This window comes from Hemitrygon akajei, chromosome 1 (assembly GCF_048418815.1).
Source record: "Hemitrygon akajei chromosome 1, sHemAka1.3, whole genome shotgun sequence".
NCBI classification, from domain to species: domain Eukaryota; kingdom Metazoa; phylum Chordata; class Chondrichthyes; order Myliobatiformes; family Dasyatidae; genus Hemitrygon; species Hemitrygon akajei.
This window is the reverse complement of record NC_133124.1, coordinates 76652651-76674607: the sequence shown is the minus strand read 5'-3', so window position 1 is coordinate 76674607 and position 21957 is coordinate 76652651. Positions and strand designations below refer to the sequence as shown.

Below are 21957 nucleotides of genomic sequence, written 5' to 3'. Positions count from 1 at the left end.
TAACATTTTCTTAGGAGCGGACAAGACCAGAACATATGTGTCAAGGAAGTTACTTCTGGTGCTCCGAAGATGAAATAATTGGTTACTTGGGGAAAGAAATAAATATATATACTAAAGTTATTACGAACTCCATGGAGCATGTGGGGATCTTCCAATATCCAGGCATTCCTTTTTCTTTCTTTCTTTCTTTCTTTCTTTCTTTCTTTCTTTCTTTCTTTCTGGGGGGATGGGTAACACATATTTTCTTTTTCATACACTTTTATTCTGTAACTATTTGAAAACACAATAAAAAAAAGTTTTTTTTAAAAAAAAAGGAAGTTACTTCAGAATTACATCTGTCACAGACAGGATTTATATGGCAGTAAAAATGAGCTAACTTATCCTTGGACATATGAACCCTATGAACCACCTTAAATTGTATCAAAGCGTGTCTGGCACACATTGAAGAAGTATTAACTAGTTGAAGAATTTTCTCCCATTTCTCTGTAGAAAAAGATATTTGAAGTTCTCTTTCCCACTCATTCTTAATTTTATCAGAAATACCTAAGCGTGGGGACATCACGTGATGACGTAGGAACCCAGCACTCCTGTAAAAAATCAGTAAATTAATGTTTAAGTGAAGAAAAATTAGTCAATACTTTCTAAAAGTTACTCATAAACTACTCTGGATTGTTTCAAGTTATGCCTCATAAACAGAAGATGAAGAAAACTACTACTGTGAAGACAACACAAGTTGGAACAGAATCAAGGCCCACTTCTGCCAAAGAACTGCGGGCTCAGGTACATTATACCTCCGGCGATACAGAACAGGAAACTGCGGCAACATCGACCATTTCTAAAGAAAAAGACCAACGAGAACTGCGCAAACGTGAAGGAAGGAGCATGCGCAAACAAGAGCAACCTACCTGAATTACAAATCCCAGTTACGATTGAAACCGAAAGTGAAAGTGAATCTGATGTAGATTCAGATTCTCTGGAAAAATCAGACGGAGATGGAGGTAAAAGTTTTTCTGGAAATATAGAAAAGACTTTGATGCAAATAATGTGTAAATTAGAAAAATTAAATGCATTAAAAGTAATCCAAAAAAATGATAAATATGGAGATTATGTTTGAGAAAATGACAAAAAGACAGGAAAAAATGGAAAAGAGAATTATAAATTTGGAAACTACAATGGAAGACATGGTTGAAAGAATGAATAAAATGGAAGATGATATTACTGCCTGGACATCAGAAAGAAAACAAATGTTGGAAAAAATTGATAAGCTTGAAAATTTTAGTAGACAAAACAATATTAAAATTGTTGGACTTAAAGAAGATATAGAAGGAGAAGATCCAATAAATTTTTTTCAAAAATGGATCCCCGAAAAATTGGAAATGGAAGGAGAAGCTCTAATTGAATTTGAAAGGGCTCATAGAGCCTTAAGGTCAAGACCTCAAGCTGATCAAAATCCATGATCAATTTTGATAAAATGCTTAAGATACCAAGATAAAGAAAAGATCCTGAAGGCAGCTGCCCAATGTGCCAAAAAGAGAAACGGGCCATTGATGATAGCAGGGAAGGCAGTTCTTTTCTATCCTGATATAAGTTATAACCTTTTGAAGAGAAAGAAGGAATTTAACCCAGTGAAAAAAGTTTTATGGGAAAAGGGTTATAAATTTATAATGCGTCACCCAGTAACACTGATATTTTTTTGGAGGAGGGGAAAATTTTTTTTTTTACCAATTATCGAGAAGCAGAGGAGTTCGCACAAAAACTCCCAACTACTTACTAATTACACATAGAGATTTCCAAGTGTAATGGATTAAAGATGAAGACAGAGACCGTGAATGGAAGTGATGGACATTTAAGGATGACATAGGGGAGAAAAGCAAAATTTTAGAAATACTAATTGAGAATAGTATTTTTTTCTTATATATATACTTTTTTATGTTGCGGGGGGGCTGGGAAGCTTTGGATCGATTACTGCGGGATTCACGTGTGTAATCATGGCGATTGCCATGACCCGTACAACAGAGGGGGGTAATGTTGTGTTCTTTTTTTTTCACAACATTAGTAGGGGGGTATTTTGTTTTTTTTCTTTATACTCTGTTTTTCTTCTATCTTTCTGCCTGGATGATCGGTGGGGACACACATAGCAACATGGAGAATTTTAGAAAGATTTCCCAAGATACCACGAAAGTTGAAAGATTAGGTATTATTATAGATTGGAGTAATATAATTGAAAATAATGACTAATTTACTGAATTTTTAAAGTTTTAATGTTAATGGGCTTAATGGACTGGTGAAAAGAAAAAGAATCTTAACATGCATTAAAAAATGAAAATAGATATAGCTTTTTTACAAGAAACACATTTAACAGAGATAGAACATTAGAAATTTAAAAAGAGACTGGGTTGGAAATGTTATTGCAGCTTCATTTAATTCAAAGGCGAGAGGAGTTGCAATTTTGGTTAATAAAAATTTACCAATTAAAATACAAAATGTATTAATTGATTTGGCGGGGAGATATGTAATGATACATTGTCAAATCTTTTCAGAACTATGGACTCTTATGAATATTTATGCACCAAATGAAAATGATGTAAAATTTATACAAGAGGTCTTTTTGAATTTGGCTAACGCACATGACAAAATATTAATAGGTGGAGATTTTAACTTTTGTCTAGATCCAGTTTCAGATAGATCAACAAAGGTTGTCACAAAATCAAAAGTAGCAAAATTAACTCTATCATTGATGAAAGACTTAAATTTGATTGATATATGGAGAAGAATTAACCCAAAAGAAAGAGATTATTCATTTTATTCAAATAGACATAAAACATATTCAAGGATAGATTTTTTCCTATTATCAACGAATATGCAAGATAGTGAAAAATATGGAATATGAAGCGAGAATATTGTCAGATCATTCTCCTTTGATAATGACAATGATAATGATAAAGAGGAATCAATTTATAGATGGAGAATTAATTCAATATTACTAAAACGTCAAGATTTTTGTGATTTTATGAAAAAGCAGATTCAGTTTTTTTAGATACAAATTCACATTCAGTTGATGATAAATTTATATTGTGGGAAGCAATGAAGGCATATTTGAGAGGTCAGATAATAAATTATACTTCTAAAATTAAGAAGGAATATATGATAGAAATAGATCAATTGGAAAAAGAGATTACAAAATTAGAAAAGAATCTCAAAGATATATGACAGAAGAAAAACGAAGACAACTTATTAATAAGAAGTTACAATATAATACACTTCAGACATATCGAACAGAAAAAGCAGTTATGAGAACTAAACAGAGATATTATGAACTAGGTGAAAGATCACATAAGGTCCTTGCATGGCAGTTAAAAACAGACCAGACTTCTAAAATGATAAATGCAATTCGAACAAGAGTAAATAAAATTACTTATAAACCTTTAGAAATTAATGAAACTTTCAAGAGTTTTTATTCTGAATTGTATAAATCAGAATCACAAAATGATAATGTCAAGATAGAAAGGTTTTTATCACAAATAACTCTTCCAAAATTAAATACGGAAGAACAGAAGGGATTAGATATGCATTTTACATTAAAAGAGGTTGAAGAAGCTCTAGGATCATTTCAAAGTAATAAATCTCCAGGAGAAGATGGTTTTCTGCCTGAATTTTATAAAAAGTTTAAAGATTTATTAATTCCTCCTTTTATGGAGTTAATACATCAAGCGGAAAGAACGCATAAACTTCCAGAATCTTTTTTGACAGCTATTTTAATAGTATTGCCAAAAAAAGATAGAGATCTTTTAAAGCCAACATCATATAGACCTATTTCTTTGTTAAACACTGATTATAAAATAATAGCAAAAATCTTATCTAATAGACTATCTAAATGCTTACCAAAGTTAATACATATGCATCAAACAGGATTTATTAAAAATAGACAATCTGCAGATAATGTAACTCGGTTATTTAGTATAATTCATTTGGCTCAAAAAAGGGAGGAAATGAGTGTGGCAGTTGCTTTAGATGCAGAAAAAGCATTTGATAGATTGGAATGGGATTTTTTATTTAAGGTATTGGAAAAATATGGATTAGGGGTATCTTTTATAAAATGGATTAAAACCTTAAATATTAATCCCAAAGCTAAAGTAGTGACAAATGGTCAAATTTCAACACCATTTCAGTTAACAAGGTCAACTAGGCAAGGTTGTCCATTATCACCTGCTTTATTTGTGTTGGCGATAGAACCATTAGCTGAATTAATTAGAATGGACCCAGATATTAAGGGTTTCAGAGTTAATCAGGAAGAATACAAGATTAACTTATTTGCTGATGATGTTCTGCTTTATTTAACAAACCCATTGCACTCGTTGCGTAAATTATCCTATAGATTAGAAGAATATGGGAAAATATCAGGTTACAAAATAAATTGGGATAAAAGTGAAATTTTACCTCTTACTAAAGGAGATTATAGTCAATGTCGATTAATAACTCAATTTAGATGGCCGACAAACGGTATAAAATATTTAGGTATAAGAGTTGATAATGATATAAAGAACTTATATAAATTAAATTACTTACCATTATTGAAAAAAATTCAAGAAGATCTTGATAAATGGATGATATTACCAATAACATTAGTAGGTAAATACCGTAAAAATGAATATATTCCCTAGACTACAATACTTATTTCAATTACTACCAATACAATTACCCCAGAAGTTTTTTCAAGAGTTAAATAAATATGTGAGGAAGTTTCTTTGGAAAGGTAAGATGTCAAGAATATCGTTGGAAAAATTGACATGGAAATTTGATCTAGGAGGGTTACAACTTCCAAATTTTAAGAATTATTATAAAGCAAATCAACTTAGATTTATTGCATCTTTTTTTGAGAAAGATAGACCGGCATGGATTAGAATAGAACTAGATAAAATAGGAGAAAATACACCAGAAGATTTTATATATAAATGGGAATCTAAATGGACACGGGAAAAGAAAGAATCTCCTATATTAAAACATTTGATTGACTTATGGAATAAGATAAATGTTGATGATGAGAGAAAGAAATCTTTATTAGCAAAGAGATCTTTAATTCAAAATAGACTTATGCCTTTTACAATGGATAATCAACTATTATATAATTGGTTTCAAAAAGGGATTAGATATATAGGAGATTGTTTTGAAGGAGGTATATTAATGTCATTTGATCAATTAAAGAATAAATATGAAGTATCAAACAACACTTTTTTGTTACTTCCAATTAAGGGCTTATTTAAGAGAAAAATTAGGTCAAACAATGTTATTGCCGAAATCTAATGAAATAGAAACTTTAATTCAAAAAGGAAAAACTAAAAAATTTATTTCTTGTATGTATAGCTTGATTCAAAAAAACAGGCAATTAAACAAGGAGTCCATAAGTCAAGACAAAAATGGGGAAGTGACTTGAATATTAAAATTGAAGAAACAAATTGGTGAAGACTATGTCTTGATAGTATGACAAATACAATAAATGTCCGGTTAAGATTAGTGCAATATAATTTTTTACATCAATTATATATTACACCACAAAAAATAAATAAATTAAATCCAAATTTATCTGATCAGTGTTTCCGATGTAACCAAGAAATCGGTACTTTTTTACATTCTACTTGGTCTTGTTCTAAAGTTCAACCTTTTTGGATAAATTTAAGAGTTTTATTGGAACAAATTATTGGAACACAACTTCCACATAATCCAATATTATTTTTATTAGGCGATATTGAAGGGATAAAATCGAAACCCAAATTAATTAAATATCAGAAAGAATTCATAAAAATTGCACTGGCAGTAGCCAAAAAGGCTCTTGCAGTTACTTGGAAATCGGATGCATACTTAAGTATAGATCGTTGGAAGAATGAAATTTCCAGCTGTATTCCACTTGAAAAAATCACTTATAATTTAAGAGATAAATATGAAACATTTTTGTAAATTTGGCGCCCTTATTTACAAAAGACAGGATTAAATATATAGGTGCTCTGAAGATAAAATAATTGGTTATTTAGGGAAAGAAATAAATATATATACTAAAGTTATTACGAACTCCGTGGAGCATGTGGGGATCTTCTGATATCCAGCCACTCTTTCTTTCTTTTTTTTTTCTATAGGGATGTTAGGGGGGAGGGGGGGAAGGGTATATTTTTTGTCTTCTTTTTGTAATTATTTGAAAACTCAATAAAAAAGTTTAAAAAAAAAGAAATACCTAAGCGTATTTTCATAATTAAATCATAAATAAATGCTATTAAACTCTGATATGGATTTAAACTTAATTTTTTTTCTGTAACTTCAATTTGATGCGATATTGGAAAGGTAACTAAAGTAGCATTCAGAAAGTTTCTAATCTGTAAAATCTGAAAAAGTGTGATCTAGGCAAATTATATTTATTAGACAACTGTTCAAAAGACATAAAACAATCATCCATGAATAAATCATGAAAACATGTTATTCCCTTTGTTTTCCATAAAAGAAAAGCTTGATCGACAAGACTGGTCATTGATGCAAATGATGCATTTCACTCTGTTTCAATGTTTCAGTGCTCGTGACAAATGAAAGCTAATCTTTAAGAAGCTTGTACAAATGGTGATGGAATTATAGATAATATGCTCTAATTGGGGATATTAGTTTATGGATAAATATTGGAGAGGACGATATTGTGAACTCCCTTACTTCTGAGAAACATTATCAAAGAATGTTTTGTACCCACCTGAGGGGATGCTTGGAGGTTTGGTATGAAGTATAATCCAGAATGGATCTTTTGCATTTGATAGAAAATACTGTGAAATCATATTTGACACCAAACCCCTTTGGTAATGGGATCTCTGCTGTGAATCAGATTAATACTGCCTTTGTTTTTTCTTTTTGAAAAAGCAGGAGTAAACCATTTGCTCTTTTATGCCATTTCTACCATGGAGTAAGATCAACCTTGATAATTTATCTCAGCACCACTTTTCTGTATGACCCCAGTATTCACTGATTGCCATATTAAGTGGCTTCTTTGTCTTGGTTGAATTGTGTATTTACTCCCTATCAGCAGGACTCTCAAACTGTGGAGAGAACGGGACTGTCCCATGTCTGCTATGAATTAACCCTGAATTTGAACTTTATTGTGAACTTCACTTCTTAGTAAACCGAAGATGTGTTTACTAAAGAAAAAAGTCTATTATTGAATTATCAGATCAGTATTATCCAATACTATTTTTGTATTTTGGTCTGAGATGTCCACCAAAGGCACTTTTGAAATTTAAATTAGAAATTGGGTTTGAATTGTATTTTCCTTAAGTGTACCTTCAGGTATGTTAGTGGTCTCATCAAGGGATTCTGATCCGGTAGAACAGTTTTTGAAGTTATCACAAGAGCAACATCGTATTCAGCACAGCAGTGATTACTCGTATCCAAAGTGGTTTATTCCAAATACATTGAAATACTACGTTTTACTGCATGATCTCAGTGAAGGAGAAGAAGAACGGTAAGCTTTTTAATTACTTGATCTTAGATAGAGCTTCGCAGAAATGGTGAACATTGTCTGCAGACTTCAAATCAAAGATTATGTGCTCAAATTCAGAGGAAATGCTCAATCAGTTTGAATTCAACTACCGGTACTTTATTTAGAGCTTGGTGCGTGTGTAATTGGCTGTACTGGACATGCAATGTACAGATGAAGTTAATCTATCAGATATTTGGGCTGAGGCTATTGAGCAGCCGATCTGGCAGCACCTATAGAGGGAATTAGAAAATTTTGGTGTTAGATATGTTGGTTTTGATTAAAGAAAAAAATGGGTGGAGTCACTTTCCACTTTATTGTAAGGGTTATCAGTTGCATCAAAACTCAAACTTGCAAAAATAGTGAAAAGAAAATTGCCAAGATTTACAAAGGTATCTACCAGATAACACAATAACACCTCCATTCTATTTTTGTCCAGTGTGACCTCCTGGCAGTCTGTCTGTCTCTCTCTCTTACTGAGAGCAGAGTCCCATTTATTAGGCACCAGGACATACCATCTTTAATTATCCACAGTTAACCTAAGAGCTTAATTACAGTATGCAAACAGCATATACACAATTACACATCTCCATTACTAAAGAAATGGAATATTCCACTGTGTATGGAGGAAAAGGCACCATAAAGCCACCCTCAGTGCATCAGCCTGGTTTAGGATCCATTATGAGAATACATCGGGGAAGACATTAAAGTGCTGACACTCATTGCAGCAACAGTAGAATGACAAGGCAATGTTTGTGTGTGTGTACGAGTGCTGTCCATCACATTACTACCCTCCTCTCCTTTGGTGATGATGCTCAGCAGCCAAGACAGGTTTCCTTTCCTGCTTTATAATAAAGTGCTTTATAAAAGACACTGTGTCACTCTGGCATTATGGTTCTTCATTGTTTGAATCTAGTCAGTGGTCTGTGTAGAGATCAAACTCCTTGCTAAGGAGTTAGTACTAGATGCTGTCAAGGGCCCACTTAATGGCCAGACACTCCTTTCCAATGATGGAAAGCCTGAATTCCCTTAGGAGGGATTTTTGGGTCAGGTAAAGGACAGAGTTTTTTCTCCCGGTTCTCCTTGTGCCATCACTGTTCATCCACCTGGACAAGGAACTGTTTGCCAAAGTTTGGACTCTGAAGGATGGGTGAAGAACATGTCTTTAAGGGTTTAAAGCATTTTGACACACCCTTGAGTTGCTTACAGGCTTTCCCATTAAGATTAGAGAGGTGTTGCCAGAGTGGTGAATTGGAGAATGAACCTGTGATACCACCCTACCAGACCCAGAAATAACTTCACTTCCTCCTTGGTGTGAGGTTGAAGACTCTGGATCGCTTCCACTTTGTCCATTTGTGCTCAAACCTCTGTGTCCCAGCTGGTAGTCAAAAGTATCTGGTCTCCCTTTTTGCCCACTCATATTTTTGTAGATTGAGGGTGAGACTGGCGGTATGAATATTCCCAAGGATCCTCTACAGATGGTCCAAGTGCTCTGACCACGTCTGGCTGTAGGCAACCACATCACCTAGCTATACTGCACTGCAGTCCGCAGGGCCCTGGTGTACTCAGTCCTTCAACCGCTGGAAGGTTGCTGGTGCACCGTGAAAACCAAAGGCTGTCACAGTGAACTGAACTAGACTCGGCCATGTGGAAGGCAGTGAAGGGTTTTGATTGGTCATCCAGGGGAACCTGCCAGTAGCCTTTACAAAGGTCCAGTGTAGTAATATAGTTTGCTTGTCCACTGCTCCTTGGGGACAATAATGATAGTAATGCTCCACTCACTCACTATTTAACGGCTGACACCCAGCTCCAGCATGGTCAGAATCTCATCTTTCAGGGCCCCCACAAGTTATTCTGGTGCTCTGTAGCAGTGTTGGCACACTCAACCCTGGTCAGGTCTGATCCTGATGGAATATTTCAGGACCTTTATAAGCCCTGGTGTCTGCTGGAACAGCTGAGGAAAGTCAGCAAACGCCTTTTGGTTTTGGTTTTTAGTTTTAGCATGCGTCATGGCAACATATGAAACAGCACTATCTACTCCTGGATTAATGGATGAATGTGATTGGCTATTTCCTTTCCTCTAACTCAATCTCTCCCCAGAATCATGTCAACTTTTAGTTTCTCCAGCGCCCCTACTTTCATCAGATACTTGTCATCCAGCTCAATTGTGAGTTCCACCTGTGGCCTGCACTTCCAGTCACCATGGATACATTGGACAGGTTTTTGGTGACTGTAGTCAACATCAAAGGCAGGGACATGACTTTTTATAATAAATGACAGTGAGCTGCCGGAATCTAAAAGAACTTTAATAGGTTTTCCATTAACTTTGACTGTTTCCCTTCATAGATGCAGCCTGACCCACTGAGTTCCTCCAGTGGGTTATGTTTGTTGCTCCACATTCCAGCAGCTCCGGTGTGTTATGTCTCCTTTATAAAAGGCCCAATGCACTTGCAAGATGGTGTCTGGCTCTGTCCTTCCCCATTTTTGTAGTCAAAGAATTTTGAACAGTGTTTCTCACCAGAATAGATAGGTGTTTCGCATTACTGACCTCAGCCAGTTAACTTCAGCAAATGCAGAATGGTTTTGCACATTGAATAAGGTTTCTATAATGACAGTCATTGCCCTTCATTGGTGGTAATGATGGGGCGAAGGGGGATGTGAAAGCAGAAGAAGAGAAATACTGCGTAGTACTAGCAGAATGTTAAAAAGTGTGCCATACTTAAAAACCCAGGTGCCTTGCTGTGTTTCTGCATTAAAATCTTTTTCTTCACGTTTTATATTGTGAGTGATGAGAAGGATGCTGACTTAAATTTTTTTCAATTTTCTGATCAAATGAAGAAAGAGACATTGCACCACGTATGCCTATTTCTACATTTCTAATATTACAGAAAAACGGAAAATCTTTGCGCTTATAAAGATGCTGTAACTATAATTTACATAAGTACTTTACCCTCTGCATTCAAACACAGTTTCTAAATTAGTGATAATAAGACTGAGTCCTGGAGGCAGATTTCAATAAATATTGAATTGGGAATTAATTGCACCTGGTGTTCCAACACATGAAATTGTATATTTTGATTGAAACAATAAGGGGGTAACTTATTTAAAAAATAGATCTAGGGGAACAAAGATCCTGGAGAAGAAATAACAAATCACACAAGTAAGGCACAATGAAAAGCAAAGCAAATCCTTGAGATTATTTTGAAGATTGGAATTTGAAAAGTAACTTGCATTAAAGTTTGCATTGACTCTGTAGACCACACATTTGGTCACCATATTATAAAAAGGATATGGAATCATTGGAGAGGATGTAGTGAAGAGTTCAGTATGATACAAAAAATGCATCAACTGCACAAAAAAAGAGGGAGCTGTTTTTTTCTTAGAACAAGGAAAGATTTGATAAGTTGATATTGCCAATAATGAGTGCAAAATGAAATCTCCAAGAGATTAGGTAGAAAAGTGAAAAGGAAAAATGACAGGAATATGGAGTTTACTAACACAGCACATTTTGGTTGGAAGAATAGGAGGCAACAAACTCCATGCAAATAAGGGGAGACTGGACAAGCATGTGAAGAAGATAATAGGAGGATAATGCTGATAGAAGCTTGTCCTTATCTAAATCTTCACATAAAGGATTCCAAAGACTGACCATCCTTGATCTGGAACAACACAAAATGTTTGAGGAACTTAACAGGTCAGGCATTGTCTATGGAGAGTAAATGAACAGTTGAAGCTTCACGTCAAGACTTTCCATCAGGACTGGAAACTGAGGGCATAAGCCAGAATAAAGAATTCAACCCTTTGCCTTTTCTACCTATCACCTCCCAGCCTCTCATCTTGTTCCCATTCTTCACTCCCCTTTCTATCTGCCTTTTCCCTCCTACTTCACCTCAGCTCACCAATCACCTATCAGCTTGTACTCCATTTCTTCCCCACCTTTTTATTCTGGCTTTCTCTTTCTCACCTTGGATGCAAGTTGTTTTGTACTTCTACCCTGGGAGAAAGGGTTGACAGTCAAAGTCTATCAATGCCTTATTTTATAAACTTATTGTTATATTTTGTAACTCCAGAAATTAATTGTTAGATAACCACAGGAGAGCTGGGGATAACCTGTCTTAGTTTAATTTTTCTTTTAGTGAGGTGCATGTATTTGATGTGGTGGCATAATCACATGTGCTGTTTGTGCATATAACCCATAATGAATTATGTGAGCAACAAAGAATGCCTAATCAAACTGTACACATAAAATATTACTGAGGTATTACTTACACAACAAATAAGACCATAAGACAAAGGAGCAGAATTAGGTCATTTGACCCATTGAGCCTGCTTTGCCTTTCTATCATGGCTAATTTATAATCCAATGACTTGGCCTCCACAGCCACCTGAGGCAATGAATTCCACCTATTCACTACCCTCTGGCTAAAGAAATTCCTTCTCATCTCTGTTCTAAAGGGATGCCTGTCTATCAGTTCTTCCCTTAGCCTCTGATGATCCAGAGGAAATAACCCAAGTTTTCATAGAGAAGCAGTTTCAGCGACAGGTTACTATCGATGCAATGCTCCTCAGACAGGATGAAGAGGTCAATACTCCCCAATGCCATTAGGCTTTACAATTCTACCGCCAGGACTTAAGAACTTTTTAAAAGCTATTATTAATGCTTTTTGAGATAGTGATTTAGATGCATATCATATTTTTTTTTACTGAGTTAAGTATTGTATGTAATTAGTTTTGCTACAACAAGTGTATGGGACATTGGAAAAAAAGTTGAATTTCCCCATGGGGATGAATAAAGTATCTATCTATCTATCTATATCTTCTAATCTAAGCAGCATCTTGGTGAATCTCTTCACTCTTTCCAAAGTTTCCACATCCTTTCTGTATTACAGAAAGTGGAGAGTGGACCACGGGAGGAAGGGAAGGAGAAGGGGCACTGCAGGGAGGTGATAGATGAGAAGAGGTAAGAGGCCAGAATGGGGAATAGAAGAAGAGGGGAAGGAAATTATCTGGATGAGTACTTCATGTCATCAGTTTGGAGGCTACAGAAGGAATGAGATATTGCTCCTCCACTCTGAAAGTGGCCTCATTATGGTAAAAAAGGAGGATGTGGACCCACATGATGGAATGGGGATAAGAACTAAAATGGTTGGGCACCAGAAAATTTTCTTTTGATGAATAGAGAGGGGTGCTCAACAAAGCATTTTCCCCCAATTTATGTCTGGTCTTACCGATGTAGAGAAGGCTACATGGGGAGTACCAGATACAGCAGATGACCCCAACAGATTGACAAGTGAAGTGTTACCACACCTGGAAGGATTATTGGCCCTGAATGGAGGTGAAGGAAGTGAATGGGCAGGTGTAGCATTTCCATCGCTTGTATGTGTCTGTACTTAGAAGGAGATTAGTGGGGAGGAATGAATAAACAAAGGAATCATGGAGTATTCCTTGTGGAAAATGGAGAGTGGAGGAGGGAGGGGTAAAGATGTATTTGGTGGTAGGATTTAGTTAAAGGTGACTTGTTGCAGAGATGTGTAGCATGCAGTGGCTCATGGGTGGTAGGTGTGGAAAAGTAGAATTAATTCCTTTTAAGGCAGTGGGAAGGTAGGGTTAGCTGGGATGTCGAGGAAGTTGAGGAGATTCAGGTGACAGCAGCGTCACTGGTAAAGGAAGAGAATCTACATTCTTGAAGAAGGTGGACATTTCTGATGTTTTGGAAAGGAAAGCCTCATCTTGGGTACAGATGCAACAGAGACAAAGGAAGTTTAGTCAAGATATCTGTGGGAATTGGTAGGTTTATAAAAGATGATGGTACACAGTTTGTCACAGAGATGGAAGCAAAGATTGAGAAAGAGGAGAAAGGTGTCAGAATTGGTCATGTGAATTTAAGGGCAGGAGGCAAAGTTGATGAATTTGAGCTCAGCCTGGGTGCATGAAGCAGTACCAATGTGTTGGTTAGTGCAGTGCAGGAAGATTTGGTGAGCTTTACCAGGAAAGGCTTCGAACATGGAATGTTCTGCATGGCCAACGAAAAGGCAAGAGGAGCTGGGTCCCATATGTATGCCCGTGGGTGCCCATGGCTACCTCTTGGTTTTTGAGAAGGTGGGAGGAGCTGAAAGAGGACCAGTTCTGTCAGATGAAGGGTGGTGGTGGAGATGGATTGATTGGGAAAGAAGCAGTGAGCTTTAATGCCGCCTTGATGGGGGAGGGGGGATAGAAGTTTATAGGGACTAGACATCCATGGTGAAAATGTGGCAGTCAGGGCCAGGGAATTAAAAGGGATTGAGATCGAGAGCATGTGAAGTGCCACGGATGTGGGTGGGAAGGGGCTGAACCAAGGGGGATAGAATGGATTTGAGGTATGCAGACACAAGTTTATTGGGGCAGGTCCAGGCAGAGACAATGGCCTACCTGTTCATCCAGGTTTGTGGATCTTTGATAAGAGGTAGAAACAAGCAGTGCTTGAAACTGTAATTTTGGTGGCAGTGGATGGGATCAGCTGTTTCCATTACATAGAAGCATAGAAAACCTACAGCGTAATACAGGCCCTTCGGCCCACAAAGTTGTGCCGAATATGTCTCTATCTTAGAAATTACTAGGCTTACCTATAGCCCACTATTTTACTAAGCTCCATGTACCTATCTAAAAGCTTCTTAAAAGACCCTATCGTATCCGCCTCCACCACCATTGCTGGCAGCCCATTCCGTGCACTCACCACTCTGAGTAAAAAAACCTACCCCTGACATCTCCTCTGTACCTACTCCCCAGCACCTTAAACCTGTGTCCTCTTGTGGCCTGGGAAAATGCCTCTGACTATCCACACAATCAGTGCCTCTCATCATCTTACACACCTCTATCAGGTCACCTCTCATCCTCCGTTGCTCCAAGGAGAAAAGGCTGTATTCACTCAACCTATTCTCATAAGGCATGCTCCCTAATCCAGGCAATATCCTTGTAAATCTCCTCTGCACCCTTTCTGTGGCTTCCACATTCTTCATGTAGTGAGGCGACCAGAACTGAGCACGGTACTCCAAGTGGGGTCTGACCAGGGTGCTATATAGCTGCAATATTACCTCTCAGCTCCTAAATTCAATTCCATGATTGATGAAGGCCAATGCACCATATGCCTTCTTAACCACAGAGTCATCCTGTGCAGCTGCTTTGAGCGTCCTATGGACTCGGAGCCCAAGATCCCTCTGATCCTCCACACTGCCAAGAGTCTTACCATTAATACTATATTCTGCCATTATATTTGACCTACCAAAATGAACCACTTCACACTTACCTGGGTTGAACTCCATCTACCACTTCTCAGCTCAGTTTTACATCCAATCAATGTCCAACTGTAACCTCAGACAGCCCTCCACACTATCTACAATATCTCCAACCTTTGCGTCATCAGCAAACTTACTAACCCATCTCTCCACTTCCTCATCCAGGTCATTTATAAAAATTAGGAAGAGTAAGCGTCCCAGAACAGATCCCTGAGGCACCCCACTGGTGACTCGTCTACAACCACTCTTTGCCTTCTGTGGGCAAGCCAGTTCTGGATCCGTAAAGCAATGTCCCCTTGGATCCCATACCTCTTTACTTTCTCAATACATGGTAGAAAAATTTGAGTAATGACTAAATCAATAAATGGTAGCCTAATTTGAACACTTTATATACATTAAATCAATTATATTAAGACATATATTTCTATTACATGACCAGCTCTGCCTAGTTTAAACAGCGTCAGTGCTTTAATCAAACATTTTATGAACAATGCATTTTCTTATCTAATTAAGGTATTTAAGATTATGATTAATTTTGCACTGTGCTATTAAGTTCTGACAATTTAGAGACTTGGGGTATAATTATATAGATCCCTGAAAGTGACAGAATATGTACAAATATATAGAGTGGTAGAGCACTGGCCTTTTGGCCCACAGGATTGTGCTGAGCTAACTAAATTAGTAATCAAATCCCCAACTAAATTCCCTTCCATTTTCTGAACAAAGAGGTGAAGAAAGCATTTAGCATGCTTGGCTTCATTGGTCAGGACATTGATTACAAAATTGGACATCATGTTACAGCTGTATCAGCGTACCTCATTATTCCTTGTGCTATTATTTATTATGTCATTTATAGTCATTTTGTCTTTGCACTCTTCTGCCATACGCAACAAATTTCATGTCAAATAAAACGGTGATTTATAAACCTGATTCTGATGTTAAAACCATACTTGTGTTTCTGATTGCCTAGCTGGAGTAGGCATGTGATTAACCTGGAAAAGGTGCAGAAAAGATTCATTGAGATTTTGTCAGAACTGGGCAGCTTGAGTTATAAGGAGAGAATGAATAGCCAAGGGTTGTTTTCCCCAGACTGTTGGAAACCTTATAATATATAAAATCATGAGGAGTGTAGAAAAGGAGGGTGCTTGGTCTTTTTTCCAGTTTCGTAAATTAGATGGCAGTCACCATGACCTTGTGTGATGCCAGTCACGTCTTACTAACTCGATGAGTTTTTCGATGTGTCTATGAAAGTGATTGAAGATAGTTGTGGATGTTGTCTGTGTTGATTTTACTAAGGTATTTGACGATATCTACATGGAAGGCTCATTCAGCAGATGAGTATATCCATGGTGACTTGGCTGTTTGAATTCACAATAAGCAGGGCAGTGGTCAATTGAACTTGTGCAGATACATATATAGAATTAGATATCAATAGATATAGATATATAGAAATAGATATAGCAAAATTGCTAAAATTTAAAAGCATATGGTGCAAATCATCTCCATTATGGAACAATAATCATTTTCTATCTGGGGGGAACCATTCACTAACAGAACTTGGGAGGATAAAGATATTACTCTTCAAGATATTAAGAGTATCTCTTCAAGATATTAATGGGACAAGTACCACCCTCCAAGAACTGGTATCACGATTTAATATTGATAAGCACTCTCTTATAGTTTAGAGTAAGATCAGCTTGTAAAGCCTACGGAGTTCCCTGAGGGTCATATTTATGGACCATCCCATCTTAAGTTGGATACAGAGTACTTCAAGACAGATAGTGTCATATATCTATGATAAATTAAACTCCCAAAAATATATGCCCACATCAGGAAGGAAAGCCTGGGATAGGGACATATCTGAATTGGGACAAGACTTAGACTGGGATGCGATTTGGGATAATGCTGCCGGTGCTTCAAAAAACCTAAATCATCGGTATATACACTTGAAATTTTGTCATAGAGTATATCTAACACTGAGGATTAGACATCAAATGGGACTGATTCCTGACCCATATTGTTCAGTTTTTGCCCCCACGGAACTGATGGCTCTTTTATACATGTTGTATGGGAATGTCCAGCGGTTTTTGGTTTGTGGGGGAAGGTTATCAGCACTCTTAAAGAACTAAAGGGGGTACAATTACCAATGGATCCCGCTGTACATCTTCTAAATGATGATTCCCACCTTCCCGTTATGGAAAAAAAACACGCAAAATCTGGTTGGCAGGCCTGACTGCAACTAAGAAGATTGTAGTCCAGCGTTGGAAACCTCCTCATGATATTTCAAGTACTCACTGGCTTCAGAGCTTTTTGGACATTTCTTACCTGGAATTATCATCAGTAAGAGTAAATGATGCCCGACCAAACACAATCTTAGTGTGGACAAATTTGATATCTAACTTAAAAGATCTTCTGTTAAAATAGGAATGCTCTGTCTGTGTATGCACTACTATTCAGTTGGTTGGTGGAGGGGAGACGGGTGGGGATGAGGGTTGAGGGGTGGCTGGGTTAAACAGTCAAAATGTAATCGGCAACTGGTTGTACTGAATGTAATTTGTTGGTGTTGCAATAAAAATTAGTGATAAGAATTTAAAAAAGGAATAGATATAGCAGATATGAGCAGAAAAATCACATGTGAGTTTAACCAAAGTGTGAAGTGTTACAGTTTGAGAGATTGAATGTAAAGACCATAAGACACAGAAGTAGAATTTAGCCATTCAGCCTATCATGTCTGCTCCACAGATACTGGTAGTGGAAAGACCCTTGCGTGTTAATGTGGCATTTACGGATATGTGGATAAGAAGTGCTTAGACTGATTGGGCCAAATGCAGACAAATGGGTTCAGCTTATGTGGCACTTCAATCGGAATAAATGAGTTAGGCTGAAGGGCCTTTTTCTGTGCTCTGTAACTCTGACTAACTTGTATGAACGTTGTAGAAAATGCAAGTACTTATTGGAAACAGCTAGCCTCAAAAGAGAACTTTTTGGGAACCAACTTGTATCATTCTGTGCTCTCACTGTCAACATACAAAACATTGTGATTTATTACCTTCAGCATGTGAGTATCCTAGAACCTGTAAAATTGAATATTTGAGTATTTATGACCAGCGGAATTGAAGTCACTGATGTAAAATATTGAGAGGAAAATTATGCCAACGGCTTACTAGTTCATTTGCATTTCCCTTATAATATCTAATTGAAAATAGATATTTAAGTTATAACTAGTTTTTGTCATTGTATATTAGATTTTTCCTTGGTGACTAAGTGCAGTTAGAGCAAGCTATTGGATACATATTTGAAAAATAACAATTAAAATCCACTGTAGAGGTTGAAGTTTATTATTTCTCATTTCTAACTGATCCTTCAGAGCTGAATCGGTTTATGAAGAAATGAAGCAGAGATATGGAACACAAGGATGCTATTTGCTGAAGTTTAACTCTCGAATGCCATCAAGTGGAGCAGATGAACAAATCCCTGACCCTTGGAGTCAGTATTTGAATCGAAGCAACTTGCAAAACCAGGTGCGCATTCCTTTTGAATTCTAACTATCCTAAATATTTTACTATTAATTAAGTGCTTATGGCATATTTATATCTTTTTAAGCAAGAGAAATTAAGTATAGTAAATGACTAATCATTTGTGCTTTTGACCAAGTAGTAAGGAATGGTCTTGTGCTTGGTTTAAGAATTGAAGTGTGTTAAATGTGAATTGTTGAGATTTCTAAACAATTGGATAGTCTTTTGATATATTGTTGTATTTAGATTACACCCAGGTTTTAAAATGATAGCCAATAGTTTTATTTAATATTTGAATTGGTCTTTATTGAAGGAAATCTGTGATGGTTTTGTTCCGCTTGCCAGCAAGAGTAAGGAAAGCATGACTGGAGTGGACCTAGATGGGATGGACAATTCGATTGATGGTAAGTTATACCAGAGAAGTTATACACAAAATACCATAAGAACTCAGCAAGCATCAATGGAGGGAAATAAGCAGTCAATTTTTCGTGCTGAGACCCCCTCATCAGGACTCATGATGAAGGGTCTTGACCCCAATTGTTGACTGTGTAATCCCCTCCATAGATTTTGTTTGATTTGCTGAATTCCTCCAGTATTTTGTGTGCTGCTCAACATTTCCCTACTATAAAATATCTTGTGTTTATTATTAACTTTGAAGCTACTGTTTGACAAGAATAACATTTGATTAGCACAATGAAATTTACAAGCAACCATAAAAAACTCCAAATTTTAAGTTGTAACAAAATTCTGTTTTACAACATTAATTGTATTTGGAGCAGATCTAACCAAAAGCCCAGAATATAAGTAGTGGGATTGGTTTATTGATTGATTAAGACTACTGTGTTTAGTGTGAAAGAGTTTCTGGTCTGACTGAAACCCACAAACGTTTCAAGTTTGCCAAACTAGATGGTAGAGTAGACAGCGAGGCAGATGTTCCTGTCAGAAGGAGGTGATAGTATGCTAGTGTGGCTTTTATATTATTTGGAGTTTCAGTTAGCAGATTGGTAGAAATCTTGCCATAGAGAGGAGGCTGAAGATCTTGGGACAACCATGTGGGAGAAATATGGGGAAGTGGAAGCATGCAGATACACAAGGTATGAGCTGAAGAGTGCAGTACAATACAGGAAGTTTGCCTGTCTTGTACAGAAGGCAGTGAGGTTATCCTTCCGATTGACAGTTTAAACCAAAACCGTTTGGGATACTACCAACAGATCTTGGCATTTTGAAGTGCAACACCATACTGCAACTATTTTCAATCAAATTGGGTATGGATTTGCAATATTAGTGTTTGAATATGTTTTTGGAATGTATTTCAGGACTGGAATATGTACAAAATTTACTAAATCAAAATTGGTGAGGGGAAGTTGAAGAAACTACCTTGAGGTAGCAGTAAACAGGTACAATTTATGCATTCAGGATTATCAATAGTTTTATTGAGACCTGTTGTGGGGTAGGCAATGGCTTGTATTTCCTGAGTGGACACAGATCAGTACGGCACAGCAACATGCTTTTTGCCCACAACATCTGGGCCAAGTGTGATGCTGGATTAAACTAATTCCTTTCTTCTGCACACGATCCATGCTCTCGCCGCCTCTGCCTCCACCTTCCCTATTTCCTGCATATTCATGTGTCCATGTAAAAGCCTCTTGAACTTTACTATTGTATCTGTTTCCTCTAACCCCCAGTAGTGTTTTTAATTTTATATATAAAGAGAATTTGCACCGTTTGCAAAACCTTCACATCCTTCCTGTAATAGGCAAACAAAATTGCATACAATATGCTGAGTGTGGCCTAACCAAAGTATTAAATTGCTGCAATATGATTTCCTGATTTTTATACTCAATACCCTCATCACTGAAGGCAAACATGCCATATGCCACTTTTAACACTTTTATTTGCATGGCCATTTTAAGGAAGCTATGGACTTGGATTCAAAGACCACTCTGTATATCAATGCTTCTGAAGGTCTTGCCACTAACTTGTATACTTTCTGCTTATTTTAGACCTTCCAGAGTTTAGCGCCTCATACTTGCTTGGATTGAATTCTATCTGCTGTTTCTCCACCTGTCCTAGTGATGTTTCTTGATTTAAAAGATCAAGGAAGCAACAAAATATTGGGACTGAAGGTGGGAATAGCTACTTTCCAAACAATAACCTGAATAGTTTAATCATTTCATTGCACAGGATAACTAATAACTGGATTGCAGTAATTGTGTATGATCAAAAAAAATCATTGGAGACATTCAGGAGTACCTTACATTCAAAGCGCTTTATACAGTTGATGACAAAAGATTTTGCCCCATAAGTAACTCCAGACTAATACTGTCATCACTCGCCTTGGTCTCATCCACAATTATATAGCACTTTACAGTATGCTATAAATAACTGCTTCAGTGAACAATTACAGCAACTTGAGTTAAGATAAAGAGCGAGAGAGAAGAAAGTGCATATGCTGGAAATCTAGAGCAGCACAATGCTGCTAGAGAAGCTCATCAAGTCAGGCATAATGTTTGGAGGGAAATGGACAATCATTATTTTGAGTCAATACTGGAGAGAGGTGAGAAAGCTTGTAAAAATGGTGAAGGGGTGAAGAGCAGCAGAGATCAGAGGAGAGCAGTGAGAATGGGTGTCACTGAACTCAAGTTGAAAAAATGTAAAAAAATTTAGGGCATCACATTCAGGTTTATTATTTTCAATGTGAAATTTGTTGTTTTGTGGCAATAGTACAATGTAAGACAAATATTATAAATTATGAAATAGTGCAAAAGACAAGCCAGTAACTGGGTAATGTTCATGGGCTGTTTTGAAATCTAATGGCAGAGGAGATGAAGCAATTTCTGAATCATTGAGTGTGTGCTGTTAGGCTTCTGTATTTCTTTCCCAGTGCTGGTAATGAAGGCATGTCCTGGGTGGTGATGATGATTGTCATTAATGATGGATGCCACCTTCTTGAGCTATCAGCTTTTGAAGATGTCCTCGATGGTGGGGAGTGTTATGCCTCTGGCTGTGTCTGCAACCCAGCTTCAAGAAGGAGATATCCATCATTTGTTTCAGTGGGGTTTGCTTTGTGCTTTGTTGTGTGGTTCTCTAGTTCAATGTGTTATCTTTTAACCTTTGTGTTAATGAGAGCAGCCAAATGCAAAATGCTGTCGTTGTTGGGAATATTCAGCAGGTTAGACAGCATCTTTGGAAAGAAGCGGTTTGTTTCAGATCATGATCTTTCATCTGAAGTACAGAAAATACCAGAAGCTCCCATCAACTTAATGAGCCTTTGAAAGGAGAAACGGTTAACTGTTCAAGTGGATCTCAAAAATGGAATTAACATTTCATTTGTATGATCTTTTTATCTCAATCCATTTCAAATGAAAAGTAATTTACCTGAAAAGTTTAGCCTAGTTCTCTCCCCATGGGTGCCCTTGATTTAAGTATTTTGCATCATCTTCTGCTCCTGCCCCCCTCCCCCCAAGATAGTCCTCGAAAGCCTTTCTTTCTTATTGAGCCTTGATCATGGAGTAATTATCTTTTTTTGTAGTGCTTCTGTGAAGAGCCTTGGGCTGTTTCTGATTTGATAATGGTATAGAGTTGTAATAGTATGACACCCCTCCAGTCCCTCAATTTTTGTTGTTTTGTGTAAAATTCTTTGTGAAGATTAAGAGGAAATATTTCAGCA

The 21957-nt window shown here is 36.9% G+C and overlaps 1 protein-coding gene across 3 annotated transcripts in view; it reads left to right on the top strand.

The window, feature by feature from the left end:
• Positions 1 to 21957, top strand: part of trappc8 (trafficking protein particle complex subunit 8) — a 159593-nt gene that overhangs the window by 48898 nt on the left and 88738 nt on the right. For all 3 annotated transcript variants that reach the window (XM_073045993.1, XM_073046003.1, XM_073045986.1), the window contains 3 exons: positions 7312 to 7486; positions 18140 to 18293; positions 18601 to 18691. In XM_073045993.1, coding sequence (XP_072902094.1) covers positions 7312 to 7486; positions 18140 to 18293; positions 18601 to 18691 — 420 coding nt within the window. The remainder of the gene's footprint in view (positions 1 to 7311; positions 7487 to 18139; positions 18294 to 18600; positions 18692 to 21957) is intronic.